The sequence below is a fragment of the Notamacropus eugenii genome, chromosome 2 (genome assembly GCF_028372415.1).
Source record: "Notamacropus eugenii isolate mMacEug1 chromosome 2, mMacEug1.pri_v2, whole genome shotgun sequence".
Classification (NCBI taxonomy): Eukaryota; Metazoa; Chordata; class Mammalia; order Diprotodontia; family Macropodidae; genus Notamacropus; species Notamacropus eugenii.
The window spans coordinates 187,100,414-187,123,333 of record NC_092873.1 but is presented as its reverse complement, the minus strand read 5'-3'; the positions used below and the strand labels follow the sequence as shown (position 1 = coordinate 187,123,333).

At 38.1% G+C, this 22,920-nt stretch overlaps 1 protein-coding gene across 3 annotated transcripts in view; it reads right to left on the bottom strand.

The window, feature by feature from the left end:
• Nucleotides 1-22,920, bottom strand: part of SOBP (sine oculis binding protein homolog) — a 228,742-nt gene that overhangs the window by 79,435 nt on the left and 126,387 nt on the right. For 2 of the 3 annotated variants that reach the window (XM_072642983.1, XM_072642984.1), the window contains exon 5: nucleotides 13,001-13,096. The exons of the other annotated variant lie outside the window; for it this stretch is intronic. In XM_072642983.1, the coding sequence (XP_072499084.1) occupies nucleotides 13,001-13,096 (96 nt within the window). The remainder of the gene's footprint in view (nucleotides 1-13,000; nucleotides 13,097-22,920) is intronic. 3 annotated transcript variants of the gene reach the window in all.

The following is a 22,920-nucleotide window of genomic DNA, read 5'->3' as shown; positions in this document are numbered from 1 at the left end:
GTCACATTCTTTTAGGATCTCAGTTCCAAGAATGGTGTTGGATACAGTAAATGTTTAATAAATCGTTGCTGATTAATTCAGTAGCTAAAATACTTTATACACAAGCGTACTCTATCATAACCATATACTCTCATATGAACAGACAAACAGTATCCACACAGTGACCTAGTTCACACCTTTAAAATTTTTTTACTATGCTATGGTAATATATTCCTAACTGCCTCCTGTCTCTACTAATTCATTGTCTTTATGAATTCATTATTGTAGATAGAGTGCTGGACTTAGAATCAAAAATCCTGTCTCGGAAACTGTCTAGGTGCTTGAACGTGGGCAAATTATTTAACTAGCCTCTCTCAGTGGATGCCACTGCCTACCTCAGAGAGCTGCTGGGCAAACTGAATGAGATAGCATGTGCGTAGCATTTTACAAACCTTAAAGTGTTATATAATTGCTAGTTATTATTATTTTCCTTCATACCACTGGCCATGTAGACTTTCTACTAGACTTCTTGGACCAAATTACTTCTTGACGCAAAACCCCATATTCTTCTGAAAGAAACTTGTCATTCAAAGCTCCCCACAATAGAATTCCAGTCATATCTCATACTCTTCCACTTCATGTAGTCTGTGTCACAACCAAACTGACTACTCCCTTGTCCCCCATTCTCTTTTTACCTTCATCCAATCTGTGGCTTTGCTCACACTATTCCCTATGCCTAGAAGGGACCCTCCATCCCCATTTCCATCTGTGGCAATCTCTCCCTTTCTTCAGAGTTTAAATAAAGTAGCACCATTGCCATGAAGTCTTCCCTGACTTCTCTTATTTCCCTTCCCCCAATCCATTATTTTAAAATTAATTTTCTTGTGTACATTTGTTGTTGTTTGGTCATTTCAGTCATGTCTGACTCTTTGTGAACCCATCTGGGGTTGTCTTGGCAAAGACACTGGAGTGGTTTGCCATTTCCTTCTCCAGTTCATTTTACAGGTAAGGAAACTGAGGCAAACATGCCTATAAATGTACATGACATATATTGTGGGTATATATACGTATATATACACACATACACATATATACAGACACTATATATACATATATATTTGCCATAGCACTTGGTTTTTGCTCTCTTTTCTACTTGTAACATTCTATTTTATTTTACGGCTGTCATCTCCTTGAGGATCTATAAATAAATGTCTGTATTTGTATTTTAGACATCTTTGTGTCCCTGATACTGAGGTTAGATCCTTGCACATAGTAGGTACTTATTAAATGCATGTGAACTTAATTAAATGCCAAAATACCCAGATGCTTCCAAGCATCCAGATGGCTGGCATTACAAACTTCAAAATGTGTGACTGAATTTTTTACTTTCCATCAGAATATTCCAACATCTCCTCAACCCCCAAAATTGAAGTCATTGTCAGTGTATACAACATGCAATATAAATAAATAGCTGTGCGAGGAAAGGTTTAAGCAACTACCCAGAAAAGATGAACGGGGGAGGGAGGGGTGGGAAAGGGGTGGGGATTTTCATAGAGAAGGCCTTTTTGGACGGAATTATTTACCTAGCTGTCTACATTGAGACAATTCAGTTCTTCTTTATTTATCGAGTGATATCCAGAATGTGAAGTGTTTAAGTGCAAAGTTAGAAAAACTGAAACTAAAATTCTCAAGGTAATTTTAACATTCCTGTGTTATTTATTTTTATACATTATATACATGTGAGACTCTAGTATTTATAAAATATCATAAGAATCTTCAATTTTGTTTAATATAAGCAGGGGATAATGTTAACAATGTAATAACCTATTATCAAATTAATTTTCCTGTACGCATTTCTTGTTTAGTCATTTCAGTTACGTCCGACTCTTTGTGACCCCATTTGGGGTTTTCTTGACAAAGATAATGGAGTGGTTTGGCATTTCTTTCTCCAGTTCATTTTTCAGATAAGGAAACTGAGGCAAATATGCCCATAAATGTATATGATGTATATCGTTTTTTCACATGTATTATGCAAATGTGCATATTTGTGTCTTCACATATATATGTGAGCACATATGTACATAAAGAGAGAAACTAAATAAAAAGGAGACTGATGGATGGCCATCTAGAACCACAGAGGACAGGGCCCCAGAGAATAGAACTGAGGGGCAAGGATATAAGTTGCAATGAAGCATATTTAGGCTCAGTACAAGGAAGAACTTCCTTACAATTAGAAATAATCAAATAGTGATATGCTACATTTATAAAATTCCAAAAACAAAAAATCTCATCTCCAATAAATATTTGGAGAGTTATTCCTGATCATTTAAATATAATTTGTTAAAATTCTTCATGGCAATGATCCAGAAAATGTGATGTGAATTGAAGAATTCAAGCAATTTTCCAGAAAGTTCAAGCAAATGTGGATCTAGGTTTCTAAACCCAGATTATCTGGATAGCTGCTTCTAATTCTCCACATTTTTCTGAAAGTCCTGACTGTCACAAATATGGAGGGAAATGGATTGTTGACAAATGTGCTGAGATGATCAAGGTCCACTAAGGTCAATCCAAAAACATAAAATGGAAGCGAGTGGTTTTTACCTGCAATAAAATCAAGCTAGAATCTAGAACCAATAGAAGATTGGGAGAGAGAAAGGGTATGACCTTTCAATGAGACCTGACCACTCTACTCTGAATCCTCAGGCAAAGAGAGATGATGGGGAGAAGGAGAAGGAAGAACTGTAAAACTAGCCTTTGAGGGGAGCTCTGACACACAGAAAAAGGAAGTATCTCCATGGGAAATGTCTCAATTTCTGAACTAGCAAAGAGACTTGAAGCTAAAGGAAAAAGACTAAAAATGGAAATTTAAGCATCCTTGAAATCCATAGAGTTGATTTCCTGGAGCTAACAAGGATATTTCCATCTTGATTCTCTGTATAGCTGACTTCTTTTAAAAAAAAAAAAATCCTCTCCTTTCCCCACCCCTTCTTTTGCCTTTCTTTCAATTTACTTCTGTCATTTCACCCCACTCAAAATGTGTTTTTTCTCTTCTTACCCTTTTCCTTCCAACATATTTTCCTTGACTTCTTATTCTAGCCATAAATCAACCATGTGCTTACATACAGTTTTTCGTTCTGGCTGGTTACTCATACATATTTATACTGAAAATTCGTGGCTCTTCTGGATTTTCTTTTTTAATTGATATAGGACCCTTTGAGCTGAAGGAAGTGGGGATGTTTCATCTGAAGAAGAGAAGACTACACAGGAGCATAATAGCTATAGTTAAATAGTTACAAATCGCTATTTGTAATATCTATAGTTAAAATATCTGAGGGACTTTCAAGTCAAAGAAGGAATCGACATGTTCTGTTGGGTCCCAGAGAGTAGAACCAGGGATGATGGTGGAAGTTGCAACAAAGCAAATGTAGGGTTAGTACAAGGAAGAACTTCCTTATAATTAGAGCTATTCCAAGTGGAAATGGCTGCCTTGGGAACAAATGATGGATTCCCCTTTATCCTACTTACTCTGTCCCACAGTACATAGAAGATTGGGGCTGGAGTCAGGAAGACCTAAGTTCAAATTGAGCCTCAGACACCCACTAGCTGTGCGTCCCTGGGCAAGTCACTTAACTTCTGTCTGCCTCAGTTTCCTCAACTGTAAAAAGGGAATAATAATGGTACCTACTACCTCCACACATGGAGGTTGTTGTGAGGATCAAATGAGATATGTAAATAGGGTTTAGCAGAGTGCCTGGCACACAGTAGGTAGATAATAAATGTTTCCTTTATCAGAGATCTTCAAGCAGAAGCTGGATGATCATTTGTCAAGTATGTTGCAAGGAAAACTGTTTTTCAGGTATAGGTTAAATTAGATGGCTACCAAGATCCCTTCCAACTCTAAGATTCTGTGATTCTCTTGGAAACCCTAGGAAGCATATTCTCCCTGGTATTTCATGCATTTATTTGTCTCTAGAGGGGGGAACTAGGTGGCGGAATGGTCGAATGCCAGGCCTAGAGTCAGAAAGTCTTTTCTTCCTAAGTTCAAATCCAGCCTTAGCCACGTAACTAGTTGTGTAGCCCTGGGCAAGTCACTTATCTTCTGCCTGCCTCAGTTTCCTCATCTATCAAATAACCTGGAGAAGGAAATGGCAAACCACTCCAGGATCTTCGCCAAGAAATCCCCAAATGGGGTCAGAAAGAATTGGCCGTGACTGAAACGACTGAACAACAACAATAAAAAAATTGTCTCTGGAGATTGTAAGAATACAAGATGGGGGGTGGGGAGAGGGAACACTATATACCAGAACCTGGTCCAGGTAAATTAACACAGTACTTGGTACTGTTGACTTGACATAATTTCTATAGTGTAGATTCCCTGAATAACATCAGGAAAAAAACTCTAATTCACTCTGACCCTGCCTGGTAGAGTGTTCAGATCTTTGTTTGAAAAGTTAGGTTCCTTTGATAACCAGAAACTGGATCAAAATCTTCAGGAGAGCACTGCCAGCTACCACATGTATCTGTTATTCTCAGACAGGAAATCATACTCCCCTCCGCCTTCCCTCTGCAATGCCCAAATCCCAATGAAAGAATATTTTAAAAGCATACCACCACCCTACTTTTCTGGAGTGCTTCATCTGCCATTTTCATAGTCTAGCACATAAAAAGGAACTATCCTTTGGATACTTTTCCTACAATTGCTTCTTCAGTGGGAGCTCTTTGCAGAAACAAACAGCTACCCCCTTTCAGAAGAAGTTGCATTTCCTCATGCTCCCTTACAGCTGCTCTTTCTGGCTTAATTTAGAATCCTTAGATAGAATTATGGTGACAAAGAAGCCTCAAACAATGCTTCTTGAAGTAATTGCTTCCATCAGTTTGCAGTTGCAAGTACTCTCTTCTGGGTAAATTACATTTTCATTTTACATTTAGCATCTTAGTTGTTGGCTTCTACAATTAGTCGCTCAAAGCACTGAAAAGTGGAAGAAAGGAATGAATTTGGGGCCATTTCCTATGACTTTCTACCTGGAGGAAGGGACTTTGGTTGAGTCATTTTCCTTCTCAGGGCCTCAGTTCCCTTATTTGTAAAATGGGGACTACAATAATTGTGTCACCTCCCTCCTTCACAGAGTTGTCATTGAGACTCAAATGTAATGTTGCATATAAACACATTTGCAACCTTGAAGGCATTCTCTTCAATTATTTTTTTATTGTTAGTCTCCAAGTTGGTAAGGTAGTCCTCCCTACTATGCTCTAGAGCAGCCTTGAAAATGAATACAATCTATTTTCCAGCTTGTGTTTTTGGTTTGTTTTGTTTAACTTACCTAGTTTCCCTTCCAAAAAATACAGCACCAATAAAAACAACCAAGTCCACATGTCCATTAGCCACACAGTCAAAAGACATCTTTACTCATCCTGGGCCCATAGGCTATTGATTATCTAAAAATTGTTCCCAAGAAATTTCCCTAAATTCAAATATGACAATTTATTTGAATGGTCAAGAATCAAGACCATTGACTAAGCCACTATCACTTGGAAAGAAGCCTAAATACTCTGGATTTGTGTGCATGGGCTTTTCTATTGGAGTTTTGGTGGTGGCAGTGGTAAAGGCACTCCTTGGTTTTTGAAGAGGACCAGTGGCATCATGGGTGACTTTATGTGTACAGTGTATTTAAGTGAGGCAGAGTTGCACAAAGTCATCAGCTTTACTCTCTCTTCCAGAGTCATCAATGTTCAGTGGCAAGACAAAAGTCAAGACAAGTGTCAATGGCTTGGGATGCATGGAGTTTTGTTAGACTATATAGCCCCCATCTTCAACATGGACATATGTAATCTCAGATCTCAATTTATGACTAATATAACTACCAGGATTTAAGGGGTAGGGCACAAGTGTTCCAATCAGAACTCTTGGAAGTGGGTCAGGAGCAAATATTCCTTTTGTAATTGAATCAATTATCAAATGGCGCCAGATGCTAGACAGGCAGAAAAAGCCTCCTTTTAGCAAAGACATGTTTTAGCCAAGGTACCTACTGAGAGTAAATGGCTTTGGCCCCCAGCAGGTACCAAAGGAAAGGCACAAGAAGGCAGAGCTAAAGAGCAACTCTTGTTCTCCACCTTCCAACCTACATCTGAAAGAGGGAAGAAAAACATTTTGTATAAGTCAGAGGTGGGGTGGAGGGAGATAGCCCACACAGGTAACTAACAGATATTGAAGAAGGAGAACCTGATCAAAGAAATGGGGGCAGAGTAGGCAGAGAGAAAGAAGGAAGGGATCAATAGATCCAGAAGAATAGAAAAAGGGAAAAGATGCAGGTGGGAAATAACTTGAAATGATGCCAAGAGAGACAAAAGGCAGAATGTAAGAATGAAACTTTGGCTTAAATGATTTCCTGCCCAAGGTCTCCTTCCTTTGAGATCATCCTTAACTTTCTTCAAAGCTTATTTCAGGTACACCCCCCCCCATACAAATTTTTTTGGATGCTTCTGCCCTCATCTTTTTTAACAACAACCTCACATTATTTTTTTATTTACATTGAAGATTTATTTTGAATTAGCTGAATACAAGTTTTTCCCCCAGTAAGTTCCTCGGGGGAAGAGACTATTTCATTTTTGCCTTTGTATCTCTAGTGTCAAGCCCAGGGTCTAACATACAGTAGGCACTTAATAAATGCTTGACGAATGGACAAATAAAAATTGTAGAACACTACAAGATGATAACATGGCACACTACAATGGTTTTTTGGTCATTCATTCCCTTTGCTTGGTTAAAAATGAGGAATTGTTTCATTTCATGTGTTTTCTCTTAAAGATTCCATTTGCCAGGAAAATTCATTTCTGCAAACTATGGGAGCAGAGAGATAGTTTTAATGTGATGGGCTGAAATGATTCTAAATCAGCTATGATAGTAAATCAGTCCTAGAGCAAAAGTACTCAGACAATCCTCAACAGGCTAAGAAATATACAGTTTTACATGTCCTTATAGACCTGAGTTTCTAATTTGACAACTGTACCACTTTGGGGGTCTTAAAATTATTATTTTAGAAAACTGATAAGCAATGTGCCAGTTAGTAAAACTTCAGGTTATAGTATAATGATACATTTTAGGGGTAGTAGAGGGAGGGTAATGGGATTCTAGGTTTGTCACACTGGTTTTTAATCTTTACATTTGAGTGTGAGCTATAACACCAAAGTAAAATAGTTTGAAGTAAAGTTTAACAATGACAACTAACTGGCCAATAGTATTAATAGTATTAAATAGTAATTAATAGTATTAAAGAGACAGTTTTATCAGTAACCCTTACTTTCAAGAATATATCAAACTTAAAGATGAAATGTGTTGGTCCTGCATTCAGCATTTCAAATAATTTTTTGGGTTCCCAATAGCTCCCAATTCAGCATTCAGATTCTTTGCATATATACCATGCCAGGTGAATAGAGAGCTGGTCAGTACTTATAGTCAGTATTTATATGCTGCCTTTAGTACTTATTAGCTATGTGAGCCCAGGCAAGTCACTACCAGTCTCAGGCTACACATCTGTAAAATGGAGGTAATAACAGCATGAAGAGCGATGCAGCTAGTGGATACAGAGTCAGCCTAGGAGTCAAGGAAATCCCAGGGTTCATTTTCTGCTTCTGACGCATACTGGTTTTGCCAAATAGTCACTGTCCAGTTATTATCCAGGAAGGATGAGCCATTTAACCTCATTGGCTCAGACAATTCTTTAATATTCTTAAGTCGCAGCAATCTGCATCAGCAGAGAGAGAGAGACTTTCCTCACTGTAATTGCCCTGCACTGATGAAATCATTGGTATCAATCCAGAGTACAATCCTCAAAAGACTTCTGTGAGGATCAAATAAGATGATATATGTAGAGTGCTTTGCAGATCTGATAGCATATCTAAATGTCAGTGTCATTTGTTATAGCTTTCAATTTTCCTTGGAAACAGATTGTGTACTATGACTTGTTGCTGGGCTACAAGAGGAGAGGATTAGGGCAGAAAGGAGACAGTTGGATCTTACTTTAAGAAAATAAATACAACTCACTCTCAACCTGGGGTCCTGAGAGTATGGAATAGGCAAGGTTTCACTAGCATAGTAATTTAATTTCCATTTAAAATCAGGGAGTTCTTTTTTAAGTTATCTTAACTGCTGTGGCTTACAAAAGCTGAGCTAATAATGGAAGGAGGATTGTATAGACATTTAATTCACTTTTTTTAAACAAATAGCTCCTCCTTACACATTGTCTCAAAGCTCTTATGCCCTTATTTAATTGGCATCAACTTACTTTCTGAAGAAATAGGATGCCCAAAATTTCTAGCAAGTCTACAGAGACTCGCAGAGTTGCCTAGGAATTCATATTTCTGTTCTGCTGGTCAATAATTCAATATTACAGAAGGATTCTCCTGACCGAGTCTAGCTATCATACTTCTCTTGTCCATCTCCACAAATAAATGGAGTGGAAAAATGGCTTCATGAAATGTGGCCTGGCCACTACTGCTTTTTCCCATGGTATACAAGGCCACAAATTTAAACTTATTTTAAATTCCCAAATTGCCTTGATGTTATGAATGGCCCCCAAAAACATGTTTTCTAGTACAATTGTTATATTGGGAGGGAGAGAGAGGGAGAAAGAGAGAGAGAGAGGGAGATACTTTCAGTCAAACGCTCCTGGGACTCATTTATAAAAATGTTTGGGTACCTTACCTTGGTATTGAGACAAGGGAAAGATAGGAAGCAGTTTGGGGAAAGAAGGGTACTTTTTTATAACTAGGGAGATACATAGACATATAGGGAGATTTATATATATATATATGTATGTATATATATATATCTATACATATGTATGTTATGTATGTATACTATATTTTAGTATAACCCTCCTTTCCCTAAATTAATTCTGACTCATCTTCCCTTTTGCCTCCACATCCAGATGAAGTATATATGATGATAGAAAGATAGACTGATAGATCAATAGATAGATGGAAACTGAACCTATGATTTCTTTGGTATTTCTACCAAATTCTGAGGAATTTCTATCAGTGCAGGTCATTAAGAATTTTGCAATTAATAATCCCAAAAGGTTGCCTAGAGAGAAGTTAAATAACTTACCCCATTAAAAAATGCCAGTATGTGTCAGAGGAAAAATGTGAACTCCAGTATTACCTGGCTTTGAGGCCAATTCTGAATCCACTACACTGTACTGCCACATGTGCACACATACACATGGTATATATAAATATATATATGGAATATATATACATACACATAATAAATATATTTTATATTCAACCATAAGATCCCCCTCTCACCCCAGCTAGTCTGGGGAGAAACCAAAGGAACTTTTAAGTTGTCAAGATGATGACTCAGAAATCTAGAGCTAAGAAAAACAAAGCAAGCTAATTGTTTTTTCTGAGTTCCCTTGTTTTCCTTCCTATTTTCATTCATTCATTCAACAAATGCTGATTTGGATTTTCCAGGTCTGTTTCCTTTTCTACTTTAAATATCATATCAAATGGTCATATGTTAAGACCATATTTGTTCCTTCTTCCTTAATATAATCCCAGACTCAGAATCTAAAATTTGGAGGTTGTCAAGGTTTATCTTACCTTTTTACCTTCCTTTCTAATGTCTTTCCATGCCTTCCTGTGTACCATTTCCTCTAAATACCTAAATAAAATCTTTACTCTCACTGACTTACTTGACGTCTTACATTCACTGACAACTACTACGTCAACTTCATCTATAAGGTATTTATATATATTAAGGTATAAACCCTCCCTGAATTGTGGATATTTTATACAGGGAGTTCTCAAAGTTAAAAAGTCTTCAAGGCCCAAAGGAAGGAGGTTATAATGGCGGAATGATAGGCAGAGGGGATGTGGTCTACCAGCTCTAACATTCTATGATTTTATGATCCTTACGGAAAGGGACCCTCTCAAATCCCCCTTCCTACTCCTAAGGTTGGCCCTGAATGTTTTTCCTTCTGGACTTTTTGACACAGATAATGGCTCTTTATCATGGGTTCTTGACTTGTTCGTGACACAGATTACATATGCATGTGCTGTCCTCTTGGTGATGATGGTGCAAAGTTTTAATGCTATTGAAGCACTAGGAAGAACTTTCCCTTTAAGGGTTGCCAGGACCCCAAGTCCTTGCCACCATTCTGGTTATCTTCATTTTTGTTCTGTCCCCTAATGCTCTCTGGGATTTGATCCTATAAATTTTTGCCTACTACTAATGATGGTGAAGGAAAGGAAATGACGGGATTAAATCAGGTTGTGGTCTGTGACGTAGTGCACAAGTTTTACTGAACGTTGCTCATCTTGACAGCCTTTCATATTCAAAATTATTAAAAGCATAAGGAAACTGCTGAACCCTCCCTGATTAAAGAATCTTGGCCACCAAGTTAAATATCTAGTCATCTGTGTTGTACATTAAGTGTGATGGCACATATCACAGTTTAGGATTTAGACAGAAAAATCAATACCCTACAGGAAATCTACAGCTGCGGAGCAGATTTCGTATCAGCCGATGCTTTTGCTGTCAAAGCCTTCTGATTACATACGCTTGTATAATGCAGGCATTGATTTCTTTCTGCTCTCATTTAGCTTACTTAATATCCCTCACCTTTTCAAGAAATTCCAAGATATTTTTTTAAAAATTACTTCATTGAACAAGGTGAGGGAAATCCAGACACCATCCAACCTTTCCGGGTAGCACAGGAACATCTATTCTAGGACAAAGGACTTCGAATAAATGCTTGTGATTCAATGTACTGACCATCTAAGCCCCTGCTCTGGTTCTTCTAGGAGCCCAGAAAGATTCAGAAACCATTCAGTGCTCGTTCTGCTAGAGCCATCCTGGCAATCCCTCAGAAACACAAACACTGTCTTAACCAGAGTCTGTACTTGCTATCTTAGAAGCTGGATCTATAACCTGGAATTAAGAAAGCCCTCTGGAGTCCAAGGGCCCAAGTTCCTACAACAAGTCCTTATCAGACTTGCTCTAAGATTTACTAATCAGGCTCTAAGAACTCCCCAATTATCCTAAGAATTAGTGAGTCTATTTTTGTTTGTTTGTTTCAAATCTTAATTTTTTTTTTCTAGGCTTTGCAACTAGCCCTTAAACACTATCTCTCTCACAGATGAAAAACTAGTTAAATCTCTCATCAGAGAAATACTCTCTCTGGTTTTTCTTTGGCCTCCTTCCCTTTTTATGGGAATAAGGGTAGAGAGAGAGTTGAATATATTATCAAAAATAGATCATTTCAAACAACAACCAGGAAGGCAAGGATTGTACTAGTCTCAAATCTTCCCAAACTATAACACGATATGGTATTTAAGTATGGCCCTAACTAAACATATCCTTTGGCTAATGATAACTGAAAAAGATATTCTTTTTTCCCCTCTTTCAATACAAACTGACCGCAGCCAGGGTCTTGGCCAACTTATCTTCCCAATAGCAAAGGGGTGGGAGGAAAAGGGGACACGTGAGAGTACTTTCACTGCTTTCTTAAATAAGAACCAAACTGTCCAAAAATCACTCTGATAATTGAGTACCAACAGGAATGGCTCCTATCTTCAACCAAGTACAGCAGAAGGTATATGTTGAAATTCTTTAAATACCTTGGCTGAAGGGAAGAGCTGCTCATTGAAAGAATCTATATTAACAAGAGCAGAACTGAAAGATTCATTGTCTCATTGATAAATTCAAGAAAATGTAAGGGTTCAGAGGAATTTTGTTTATAAGAATTAAGTCTTCCCTCCGACCAGCCAAAGTATAGCACACAGTAGATGAGTAGTGCTGTTATAACTGAATAGGGCCATGGAGCCAAAAAAAAAAAAAGTGTTTCTCTCTTTCAACATAGTCACTGTGGCTAGAATGGGCAAGAACTGTATTTTTTTCATGCTTCTTCTGCTCTTTGGACACTTTGTTTTTATGGAACAGTTGGTGTCAGGGAGAAGCCCAAAGACCGTTGCATGAGGGATTTCCTAATGCAGAGATTTGGCAGACAGGCTCTTACTGGATTAGGCCAAAAATGAAACAGAAATTAGACTACCTCGAGATATAATAACTAAGCAGTCTCACTCTCATTCACTGGGAGCAAATGTTGTGCTTAAAATGCAGTTGGAAAGAAAGGAAAATTTAGGGGAAGACATAACTGAATTCATCAAACAGCTTCATTTTCAAAAGCAGTGTTTGAAATCTCTTTAAATAAATGACAATTCATTCCCTGTTTACTTTAGGTAAACAGAAAATTCATTGTGGAGTACTCATTTTGAAAAGCTAATCAAGAACATTAGGTCCCAACAGATTCATTTAATAGAAATATAATAGGCCTTCTTGCTTGCTTTTCATCTTGTCTAGCTGAAAATACTCAAATGAACAGCAAATTAACCCTCCTTTGGAATACAGTCCTTTTCACCACTGATATCCTCTCTCTTACGACTTGTAAACATCCTCCATTCTTCTTGTCAGTGCTTTTGCTTACTTGCTTTGACTCCTTCTACACAGAAAAACAGGACGGAAAGAGCCTTGATTGCATTTGGTGAGAGAGTGGAGAAATTGTTGAATTCTAAAGGGAGTACTGCGTGTCAACTCTGCTATCTTTTTTTCTAGCAGAACAAAATTTTACACCTTTGTCTAAAAATAGTATACAGATATCAGGTGGGAGTGGGGTTGGGCATTTTTAAAGCTACATATATATGTATATAATATATCTCTATGTATGTATACTTATTGTCTCTATATTTCTAACTTCTCTAATCAGGCAAGGGCTGCCTATACGCTACGATACCAAGCAGATGAATGAAACCGGGCCATTCAAGCTCTATAATCAGATATAAAAGATTTGCAAACAATTTGAGATCTTATACTTATTCAGTGATATAAGCATTTAGAACTTCTACACAGATAAAACTCTAATAGTTCATAACTTATGTAATAATGTACAAACCCTTTCCAAAACTTTTTTCACTGTGCTAAAGTAACATTCTAGACTTGTTGTAAGTATGTTATTCTTACAAGTAGTTCGCAGTTATTCTTGAAGGCAAGCCTTGGAGTTTCCTTAGTATAGTGCTGCTGGGGGAAATTTTCAGCATGTCCATCTTCATCTCTAGCCTGAAGGGAAATATAATGGCCTATTTAGGGACTTACAAATAATGGAAGAAAAAAAAAAGCTAAAAGCATAACAGCTCAGATCATTAAACAAACGGGAATCCAGAAATAACAACATTATTAAGAAGTTTATTTAAATACGCAGTACGCCTTTTAGATATCAAAACTTGGGATTTTTTTTCCTTTAAATAGCTTAGGCTGAACATGCAAATTCATCGTGTTCTAATACTTTAAAACAATCAGAAACAAACCAAAATCCAAGTTAAGTGGAAAGTCATACCCACTTTAGGAGTTTTATATGACTTTACTGCATTTTCAGGATTCCATTACATACATGTAAACTTTTTGACATGCTCAAGCATTCTCTAGATAATGTACTTTTTTTGTCGTTTTAAATAGCAAGGCCATAAGAAAAGAAATTTGCATACTTATAATTGGCATCATAATACTGTTAGCGATAAACTGATTTCCCCTCTATTTTTAAATAAAGATCTGAAAGGAGCAACGGTCTAGCAAGAACAATGAGTATTCAATCAAATGCAGTAAAAAATATTTAATTAAGAAGCTGCATTAAAAGTTACTGGTTATTTTGATCTACACTGTTAATTAAGAAAGCTGAAGTTTAAATGGAGACATTAACAGAACCCATTAGCAATACCGTTTGCATACAGTATTTTCCTTCTAATCTACATCATTTTCAGGTTTGGAGTTAAAGCAAAGGGAGAAGTAGGTGAAAGGAGGAGTGTCAGTAGCGCACTCATTAAGCCATTCATTTGGGTGACACTTGCACTCTGTTCCGCTCTCATCTCAACTAATCCCTAGCTGTTCACTCTCCCAGCCTCCTGAAATTCACAGCTGAGCTGTCTCCCTCACATATGGCTTGCATATAATTATGCATATTCCATTTTACACTGCATTAAAATGATGAGCTCCTGGCCCCAAGCCAGCTTATTTAAATAAGCCCCAGTGAACTAAGAAAAAGAAGAGAAACACAGGAAAGCCATAGAGTAAGCAGCAGGTAGCTCTGTCTGCTGTCTTTTCAGATAAAATGTATGTCTGACACAAAGAGAGTTGGGAACTACCTGTTGTGATATATGGACTAAGGCGGGGAAGATGAGTATACATCTAGCAAGCCCTGACAGCCTTTATACATTGTTTCTCCTTGATGGAGTGAAATTGGTCTGATGTTGTTGGGTGTCGCTGGGAACTATGGGAGCATTGTTTTGTTGGGTTTTTTTTGTATTGCCATTTCAGAACAAATCCACATTTTGCAAGCCCTGGTATGCGTAGCTCATCACCATAAAGGCTTTTGCTTCCCACTGTAGGGATGGATGGGAGTTAGGATGCAATAAATCAGAAGAGGGAATGACAAGGCCACTAGTATTTGGGTCACAGAAGGATTAGGGTATTTTTAATTGATTTGTTTTGAGAATTAGGAGTGCCCCCCATTTAGGATTCAATGCCACTTTTATTGAGCCTTTTCCTGATGCCCAATGCGGTCAACTGTAGAGGAGAAAAAAAAATACAGAGTGAGGGTCCAAGCTGTGTAAAAACTATCTCTTCCTGAGTGTTTAACACCTTGATTTTGATAGATACCAATTTAAGTTGTCCAAAGTTTTACTCAGAGTAAAACTGATACTCGGGGTGTTCATTCTACTCTATGTCAGGGTGACCTGATAACACATGATACAGGGTTACACATACTATGTACTATATCAGGATGACCTATTTAAGGAAATGTGGCCTTAAGTTGGGCCTGTTACAAATCCGTCGTTACTTGCCTCTCCTATGGGAAATCTTTCCAGATTCCCTTAGCTCTTAGTGTTCACTCCCTCCTCCCAAATTATAAAGTATATACTTATCTGCAAGCCTAATATATTCCTGCCCGATCCTAACTCCCAGTAGAATATAAGCTTCTTGAGGGTAGAGACTATTTTTCATTTTTTCTTTGTCTTTTTTCTTTTGCTTTTGCCTAGTACAATTGCACACAGTAAGTGCTTCGTAAATTCCTGTTGGGCTAAATTGGATTGGATTGTGGTCACTGGTGGTTAGAAGTAAAAAATGGAATGCTTCAACAAAAGAAAGATTTTTGATGCCTAGAGCAAGTAATAGATACTGCAACATGAAACTCTGCTGTAATGCTTGGCTCTTATAAATAGATTGTAAACACCTCTCTACAGTGCAACTTCCTAGAAGGTAGGAACCATGTCTAATTTATCTTTGTTTCCCCCACGGTGCCTAATACATAATAGATACTCAATAAATGTTTGGTGTCACATGGATAAACACTGATGTGTGCTGAACTTAAAGCCTGCTCTAAGCAGTCCTCACAAAAATTACATTAGATTAGGCAAAAGAACTTGAGTGAGTCCTTTTACATTCTTAGTGTTTTGTGTTGCATATGCCTGAAAACACATTTTGCATATAGTTATACAGGGGCCAGTGTGTTTTCATATGTATGTCTATATTCATGATATATATATATGTATCTTATACATAAATATTCATAAGCTAGAATGTGTTTATTATACATGTACTATGCATACACATACATACACACCAGATGCTTGGTGATATTGTCAACACTGTTGATTAAAAATAAAAATAAATTTATTTCCTTTACATGTAAGTCTCTTATGAGTTGGGGTTTTTTTAATTACTATATTACATAGGTCTTAAATTTGTGTTATTCATTAGTTCAGTATTTCTAGTTCATAATTCATGAGGTTAAATAAAGTAATACAGTATGACCCACTAATGTTCAATGTTCTAAAAACTTTCTTAGGAGGCATGTGTGGTTTGGAATGTAAAAAACAAAGAAACTTATGGAATGCCAGGTCCCTGAAGGGACTTTAGAGATCATCTGATTTAATCTAAAGGTAAGGAAACTGAGGCTCAGGCTGGTAAGGTGATGTGCAAAGGGTCAAATGGTTATTGCCTCTGGGCTCACAGTACAACACTCCCACCCCATGCTGTCATGGGGCCTCTTGCAACTTGAACCATCCTGTTTTCACAGCTTGTCTCACTAGATCTTCCATTTTTTTCTCTGCATCACACATCCCTGTCACTGGAAAGTGCCTGAACTTCTGACAATTAATCTGACTACATAGTTAAAGAAATTCCATCCTACCACCATTTGCTTGGTATCCATCACACAACCATGGAAATGGAAAGCACACATAGTGAAAGGAAACCCAACACCACCACCCACATGCACACCATCACACACATACAACACACACACCCCAGCACCACCACCACCACCAAAAATAATCTTCACAGTATTCTGAATTTCTAAATGGTCAAAAGTTTTAAACCTCACTAAGAACTAAAAGAGAAGTATAATCATCTAAAAATTAAGTTCTAAGTGACAAGAGGTGCCCTGCTCCCTTCCCTCCTGGGAATAGGCATAATTCTCTTGATAGCTGCTTGATCTAGAGGGATACCATCAAATCTTTTGAGTGGACTACTGTGTACCACTAGAGGGGATAAGGGATGCATGTGGCTCTCAGAAGAATGTTATACTTGAGTTGGGAGATATTATTCAAGGAACAGTTTAGCACTGCCTAGCATATAGGAGGTTCTTGTTGACTTGACTTTATGTGTTAAAAGATGGGCTATTTTTCCAGCTTAACTGCTGATTAGAGAGGAGTCACCCTTAAAAAGTTGGGTAAGTCTCAGTTCATATTTGCCTCTCACAAACCATTTATGAATAATCATGATTGAGAATACATAGGAGTCATAGGATCACACTTTTAGAGTTGGAAGGGAACTTACAGGTCAAATTGTCTAGCTTCATCCTTTTATAGATGAGGATGGACCCATGGAGGTTAAATGACTCGCTTGAGGCCACACACATACAAATGGATGTTTAGTTCTTCCTTACCACAAATGCTACACTATTTATTTTTATAAAGAGTCAGTGGAGGGGTCTGATTCTAGTGCCAGTATTCTTTTGTTGCTTGCTAAGAGCTAAATTAATGTCTGCATGATAGCTACTATATTTAATTCATTACTTAATTGACTTATGGTTTTAAATGAATCAAAGATATAAAACTAAAAGGTATGTCAGAGAGCATCTCTCATCTCAGAGACCATCTAGTTCAACCCATCATTTTACAGAGGAAACAAAGGCCTAGATATGTTGAGTAACTTTGCCCAAGGTCCCTCAGGTAGTAAGTATCAGAGTACCAGATCCTCCAACTTCAGAGCAAATGATCTTTCCAACTATACTGTACTGCCTCCATCTGACTCCTTCCTGCCTTAGTAGATGCTCTTAATGAGCTGCTGAGAGATGTCATCATTTCTAGTCAACCTTCTGCTGCTAAGCTTCCACAAATCTAGGCAGGGGGGCCATAATTCAGCACTGAGTCTATAGTTAAAACCTGTCCATAGTCCACTGGCATAAACTTTGAGAACCCAGGATCTCCTCCAGTTAGGTGACAGAGTAAATCTTTAGGGGAGATATTAATACCAAGGCAAAAATCTGTTCTCCTTTTTTGTAGGTTGCTTTCAAAGCTCCAATAAATGCCTCAGCAATGAATTGCCCATGCTGACTTTTTCAATTAACCATAAGAGGTTTTATCAGCAACCCTGCAACATCCTTCAGAGCACTCTCGGATTTGATCAAATATTCCTTTCTAACGGCAGCAGCCACAACAGCAAAGACTACAGAACGGGCACTGTCATACATGGTTGGTGGTGCCATCTTTGGCCCAAGAAAGCTGAAGATATCTTTCCAAGGGAGAGATAGAAACAAGGGCAAATGCTTGATTCAGGATGGGAGGAGAGGCAGGGCTAGGGCTGGTAGCACATTCCTAAGGCCTCTGTAAGGAATGAAAGAATAGTTCTCCACTCTCTCATGGTGGGATAGATAGAGCCCAACTCCCTTTGAATGGGTCATACCACTTCTCTGGAGTGCTAGGCAAAAATCCCTGGGAACTTCCTCTCCCAAGCTGCAGAATTCCTCCAGGAAGATTCCTGAACCTCTGGTTGTGGTCACTGTCTTCTTCCATATCTATGCCTGGATACAGTAGAGCCCCATATGAATGTGGAGGTCCAGGGACAAGGAAAGCACTTAAGTTACAGACTTGCTGGCAGGATGAGAGAAGGGCAATATATGAAACACAATTTGGACCAAAATATAACTGAAATAATGAGGCACTGTAGAATTGTTTTTTCTTTCTGTACTTCTTCAGAAGTAACTATACCCTTGCTAGGGCATTGTGTACTTGCTTTAAATATAGCATAAGGAGGAGTTGATCCTAGTGTTTTTGTAAGAAATGTTACTGTCAGATCAAAGGAATATTTTTTACCTATTATTATTGTGAGTTACTTTCACTTCAAGACACAAAAAAGAAATCAAATAAAAATCCCCCAATTGCATTATATTGGGAAAGGGTTTTACCATTTAGCTGCCTGTCATATATACAATTTTAAAAGGAAATTGCAGGTATTTGAGGGTATTAAAATAGATGAAGGAATATTCAGTAAATAGTAAAGAAGAAGAAAGCTTGAAGTATTGGCCTATAGAACAAAAGCTAGCATGTATATATCACTTGGAAATTTTTGAAGTGCTTTCCAGTCTCAGAATTCCAAATTCCAATTCTTGTTTCTGTTTATCCTCATAATAACCCTAGGAGGGAAAGTGTTATTATTTTTCCCATTTCACACATAAGGAAACTGAGGCAAACAGAGATTTTTTTAAAGTGACTTGCCCAGTCACACAGCTAGTCTTCCTAACTAGCACCATGTCATCTATCTGCCTTATACCTTAACACCTCTAGCCTAAACAAATTCAATATCTCATTTTTAGTCCATGTTTCTGTAAATATCATCACCAATTCCATGCTTTTATTTTGTATCTTACAGTAAAAGCTCTCTCACACACTTAGACCAGAGGTTTTAATATCTGATATTCAAAGTCTGCTTTTCTTCTGGTTTCATTGCTATAGGTTACTCCTGGTGGAAGAAATTCCCCTCTACCAATGCAAGTCTGTATCTTCTCCAAATCTCAGAGTTTTTAAGTTGTCTCAGCTACTGAGTCATTAAGAGATTTGTCCAGGCTCACGTAGCAAATATGTATCAGAGGCAAGACATGAATCCAGGTCTTCCAGACCCTCTCTCCATCCCTTATGTAAACCCTAGAATGATAGAATCCAAGTAAGAGCTGGAACAATGCCTTAGAGACTATTCCCCTCATTTTATAACTGAGGTCCGCAGACTTGGAGTGAGTTGTTCAGATGACAGATATAATATAACAACTATACTTGGCTACATAATACACATTCATTGTTAGCTGGAGATTTCTCTGTCCTGATTGGCAAAGATTGGCTGGGAAAAGGCAACACTGTTCCATTTACTAAGCTAACATGATGTTGGGAAGACAAAAATAATCAAGTTACATTTATACAAAAACAATAGCTTATTATGAGAGGCAACAGTGCATAGAGCTGGCCTCCACGCAAGGATGGACCTGGGTTCAAGTTTTGCCTATGACATACTTGACTATGTGACCCTGGGCAAGTCACTAATCAACTTAGTGTTCTAGGCAACTCTCTAAAAAGAGGTGTTGACTTGTACTAGAATAAATTGGCATATTTATACCAATAAAATCACAGGTTCAGTCCCTATGCATAACAGTTTTTAGAGCACTTCTTTGGCAATAATCCTGTGAGGCAGGTGTTTTACGCAGTATTTTCAGTCCTTGGACTGGTAAGTGGCTTTAATGGGCAGAATACCAGGTCTGGAGTCAGGAGCTGAGTTGAAATTCAGCCTCAGACACTTACTAGCTGAGTCACTTAACCCTGTCTGCCTCATTTCCTCATAAGTAAAATGAAGAGAAAGAAATGGCAAACCACTACAGTATCTTTGCCAAGAAAACCCTAAATGGGGTCACAAAGAGTCGAACATTACTGAAGAGCAACTAAAAATTATTATTCTTGTTTTATAAATGAGAAAACTGAGGTATAAGGAACTCAGCGGATTTGGTGATGGTCACATGCAGCTAGTAAGAGTCAGAATCAAGACTTCATCCCTCGTCTCCTGACTCTACTGCTGGCTACATCATGGCAGCCTATTTGTCAACGAGATTCCAAAACCTCTCTCCTGAGTTATAAAAATAAAAAAGCAGGTATTTCCCCAGGTCAGTAATTAAAGAGCCAGGGGCTCCTATGAGGCTATGTGACAAATGTGTCAATGGGTACACACCGTGGAATCAAATAGTTACTTCATTTGGACACTAATTATAATAACTGACATAGATTTATGTTTTTAAAAACCTCCATTCAAGAGGTGTTTCAAAGATCTCTTCTGACACCTCCTCAGAAGACATGGAAGTGATCCCGGATTCTCAATCCTATACCAGCAGTGGGTAAATCCTGGCAGATCCTACCCATATAGAAAGGCTTCCAATACAAAAGTTATGCCAGGCTATGCCTGTTTTCCTAGGACCAGAATAGCCAAATTTAAATATACTTATCACCAGGATGGCCACAAGGAATGAATTTTTCAGCCACAGGTACTAAGTCATAGAACAACTTCCATCTCTGCTGGTGGCAATAGGGGCCTCATTGGTAAAATCACAGATCTTTTCAAGTATTGAAGTAATGGTTTGCTATGCAATTTTCAGATACTATCTCAATTGATTCCTGTGAAGTAGGGAGGTATAAACAGAAAATATTACTGCCTTCACTTTCATAAACATAATCTTATTGAATTGAATCTATTTCCATTTTAAAGATGAGGAAACTAGGGTTGAGAAAGGTTAAATTACCTACCTAATACATGGCAACAGTTCAAAAAGCCTCTCTATTTTTTAGGACTCTGGACCTACTATCTCCTGCTTCCTGGCACTCCCAACCTTGCCTTTTCTGAAAGCTTCCATGATTTATTCTGGAAATGTCCATGTCCCATGTTTGTACAGCTGGAGCCTCACTAGACAATCCCTAGTGTCTCCTTACCAGTGCCATTAGAGATGGGGAAGCCATCATGGGGAAGGGAGAAATTTCCACCAATAAAACCCATGGCCTTTGTCTGGTTGGTATGGAGGCTATGGGAACCCAGCTATATCAAATAGGATTTAGAAAGAGTGATGGAGAGCAGGTGAAGCCTTGTGTGCCAAGTCCATGGGCAGTCTCTTCCCAGGAGCCCACTGATCCCTACTGCTCCTTCAGCTATAGCCTGAAGACTGTTGCACCCATGACCTGAAAAATTCCTTCATTGTCTTTCTCTTGTTGCTACTTTTTCCCATGATCTTATCCATGGAAGTCTCATTTTAGTCCCTGAGCCTTCATTCTTGATGGATCACTGTCCTATCTGACTTTTTTGAATTAAGGGCCCAAACTATCAGTCTGAGATAAGTCATATAGCTAGCAGGCAAGCCAAGATTCAAACCCAAATCTTCTAGATAAATCAATAATTATCCATTTCAACTCTATGTAATTCAGGTTTAAAGATAGAAGATGTTGGTTTTATATTTTGTTGTCTATTTTTAAGAACCAGTGAGACTAGGGTCTTTTTATTTTAATGGAGAGAGAGTTACCAACTCAGACAACTTACAGAATTTCAATCCCATTAATTTCCATTACCTCCATTATGACCTTTTCTAAAATACCTTTGAGCTCAAAAACTAGAAGGGGATTTGGGTATGACCTAGGCCTAGTAGCTTAGAAAGGAGTAGATCCTTGTTCCACCCAGTAGTGTAGTTAATTGTGTACCATTTTCTATGCCTATTAACCTTCTTGGAATAGGTTTAGCTCCACCCACTGACTTTGACTCTGGGACTAATCCTGGAGCTCTATGGGAATAGATCATGCATTGCATTGAAAAAGTATTGCCATGACCTTGCAATCGGGTCCTTTAGCCCAGAGGAGAGGACACATACAAATAGAGACAAGTAAAGTGATTGGTGGAATATTCATAAGTATAGGCCCTGATTTCATAGGAAATCTACTCAACCCTTGTATTTATCCTTATAATAGCTAGCATTTGTATAGTGCTTTAAAATTTGCAAGGCATTTTACATATATGATGTCATTTGATCCTCACAATAACCTTAAAAGATAGGTGCTATTATTATCCCTATTTTAGGAATGAGGAAACTAAGGCTGATAAAGATTAAGTGACTTGCCCTGTACCATCACACAGCTAATAAGTGTCTAAGACAGGATTTGAACTCAGGTCCCCTAGACTACAAAACTAGCAATTGACCAATCTGCTAAGCTACCCAGCTGCCTAGTCCTAAATGGGCATGTTTATGAGAGGCAGTAGTTCCCTTTTTCTAACTCAGCATGAAACCACAGGGCCACTAATATCTCTGAGAAATCTAGTGGTCAAGCAATCATTGACTAAATAGAGCACACATTCTGGGAATAGTTTAAATACACGGAGCCCCCTTTCTCTGGCCCGGAAAAATATGGGACCCAAAAGGTGACAGTAAGGTAGGTCAAAGACCTATATTGTCCTCTTGTGCTTTCATGTATGACTATACCTACATGGTTTATATATCATTCAACAAACTGTACTTAGATCAACTTAGTGCAAAGACTTTATGTTTTCTAATATCACAAACCTAATTAATACACAACACACCTGGTTCTGGTGGCTAGGTTTTTGCCCCTGTTCTATCCTGTACCCTTATAATTCAGTTCCTGCCTCATATCCCAGTTTCTCAATGACTGAGTATCCTATCTTGAAGCATAGAACCTAGTCACTGGATTCCCTACCCCTTTTCCCTAGTCTCCTGATGGCTAAGTCCCCAATATCTGTTACCTGACCTTCTGAACACCGACTTCCCACCTAGCTCACCCTTCACCAAGTGACTCTCC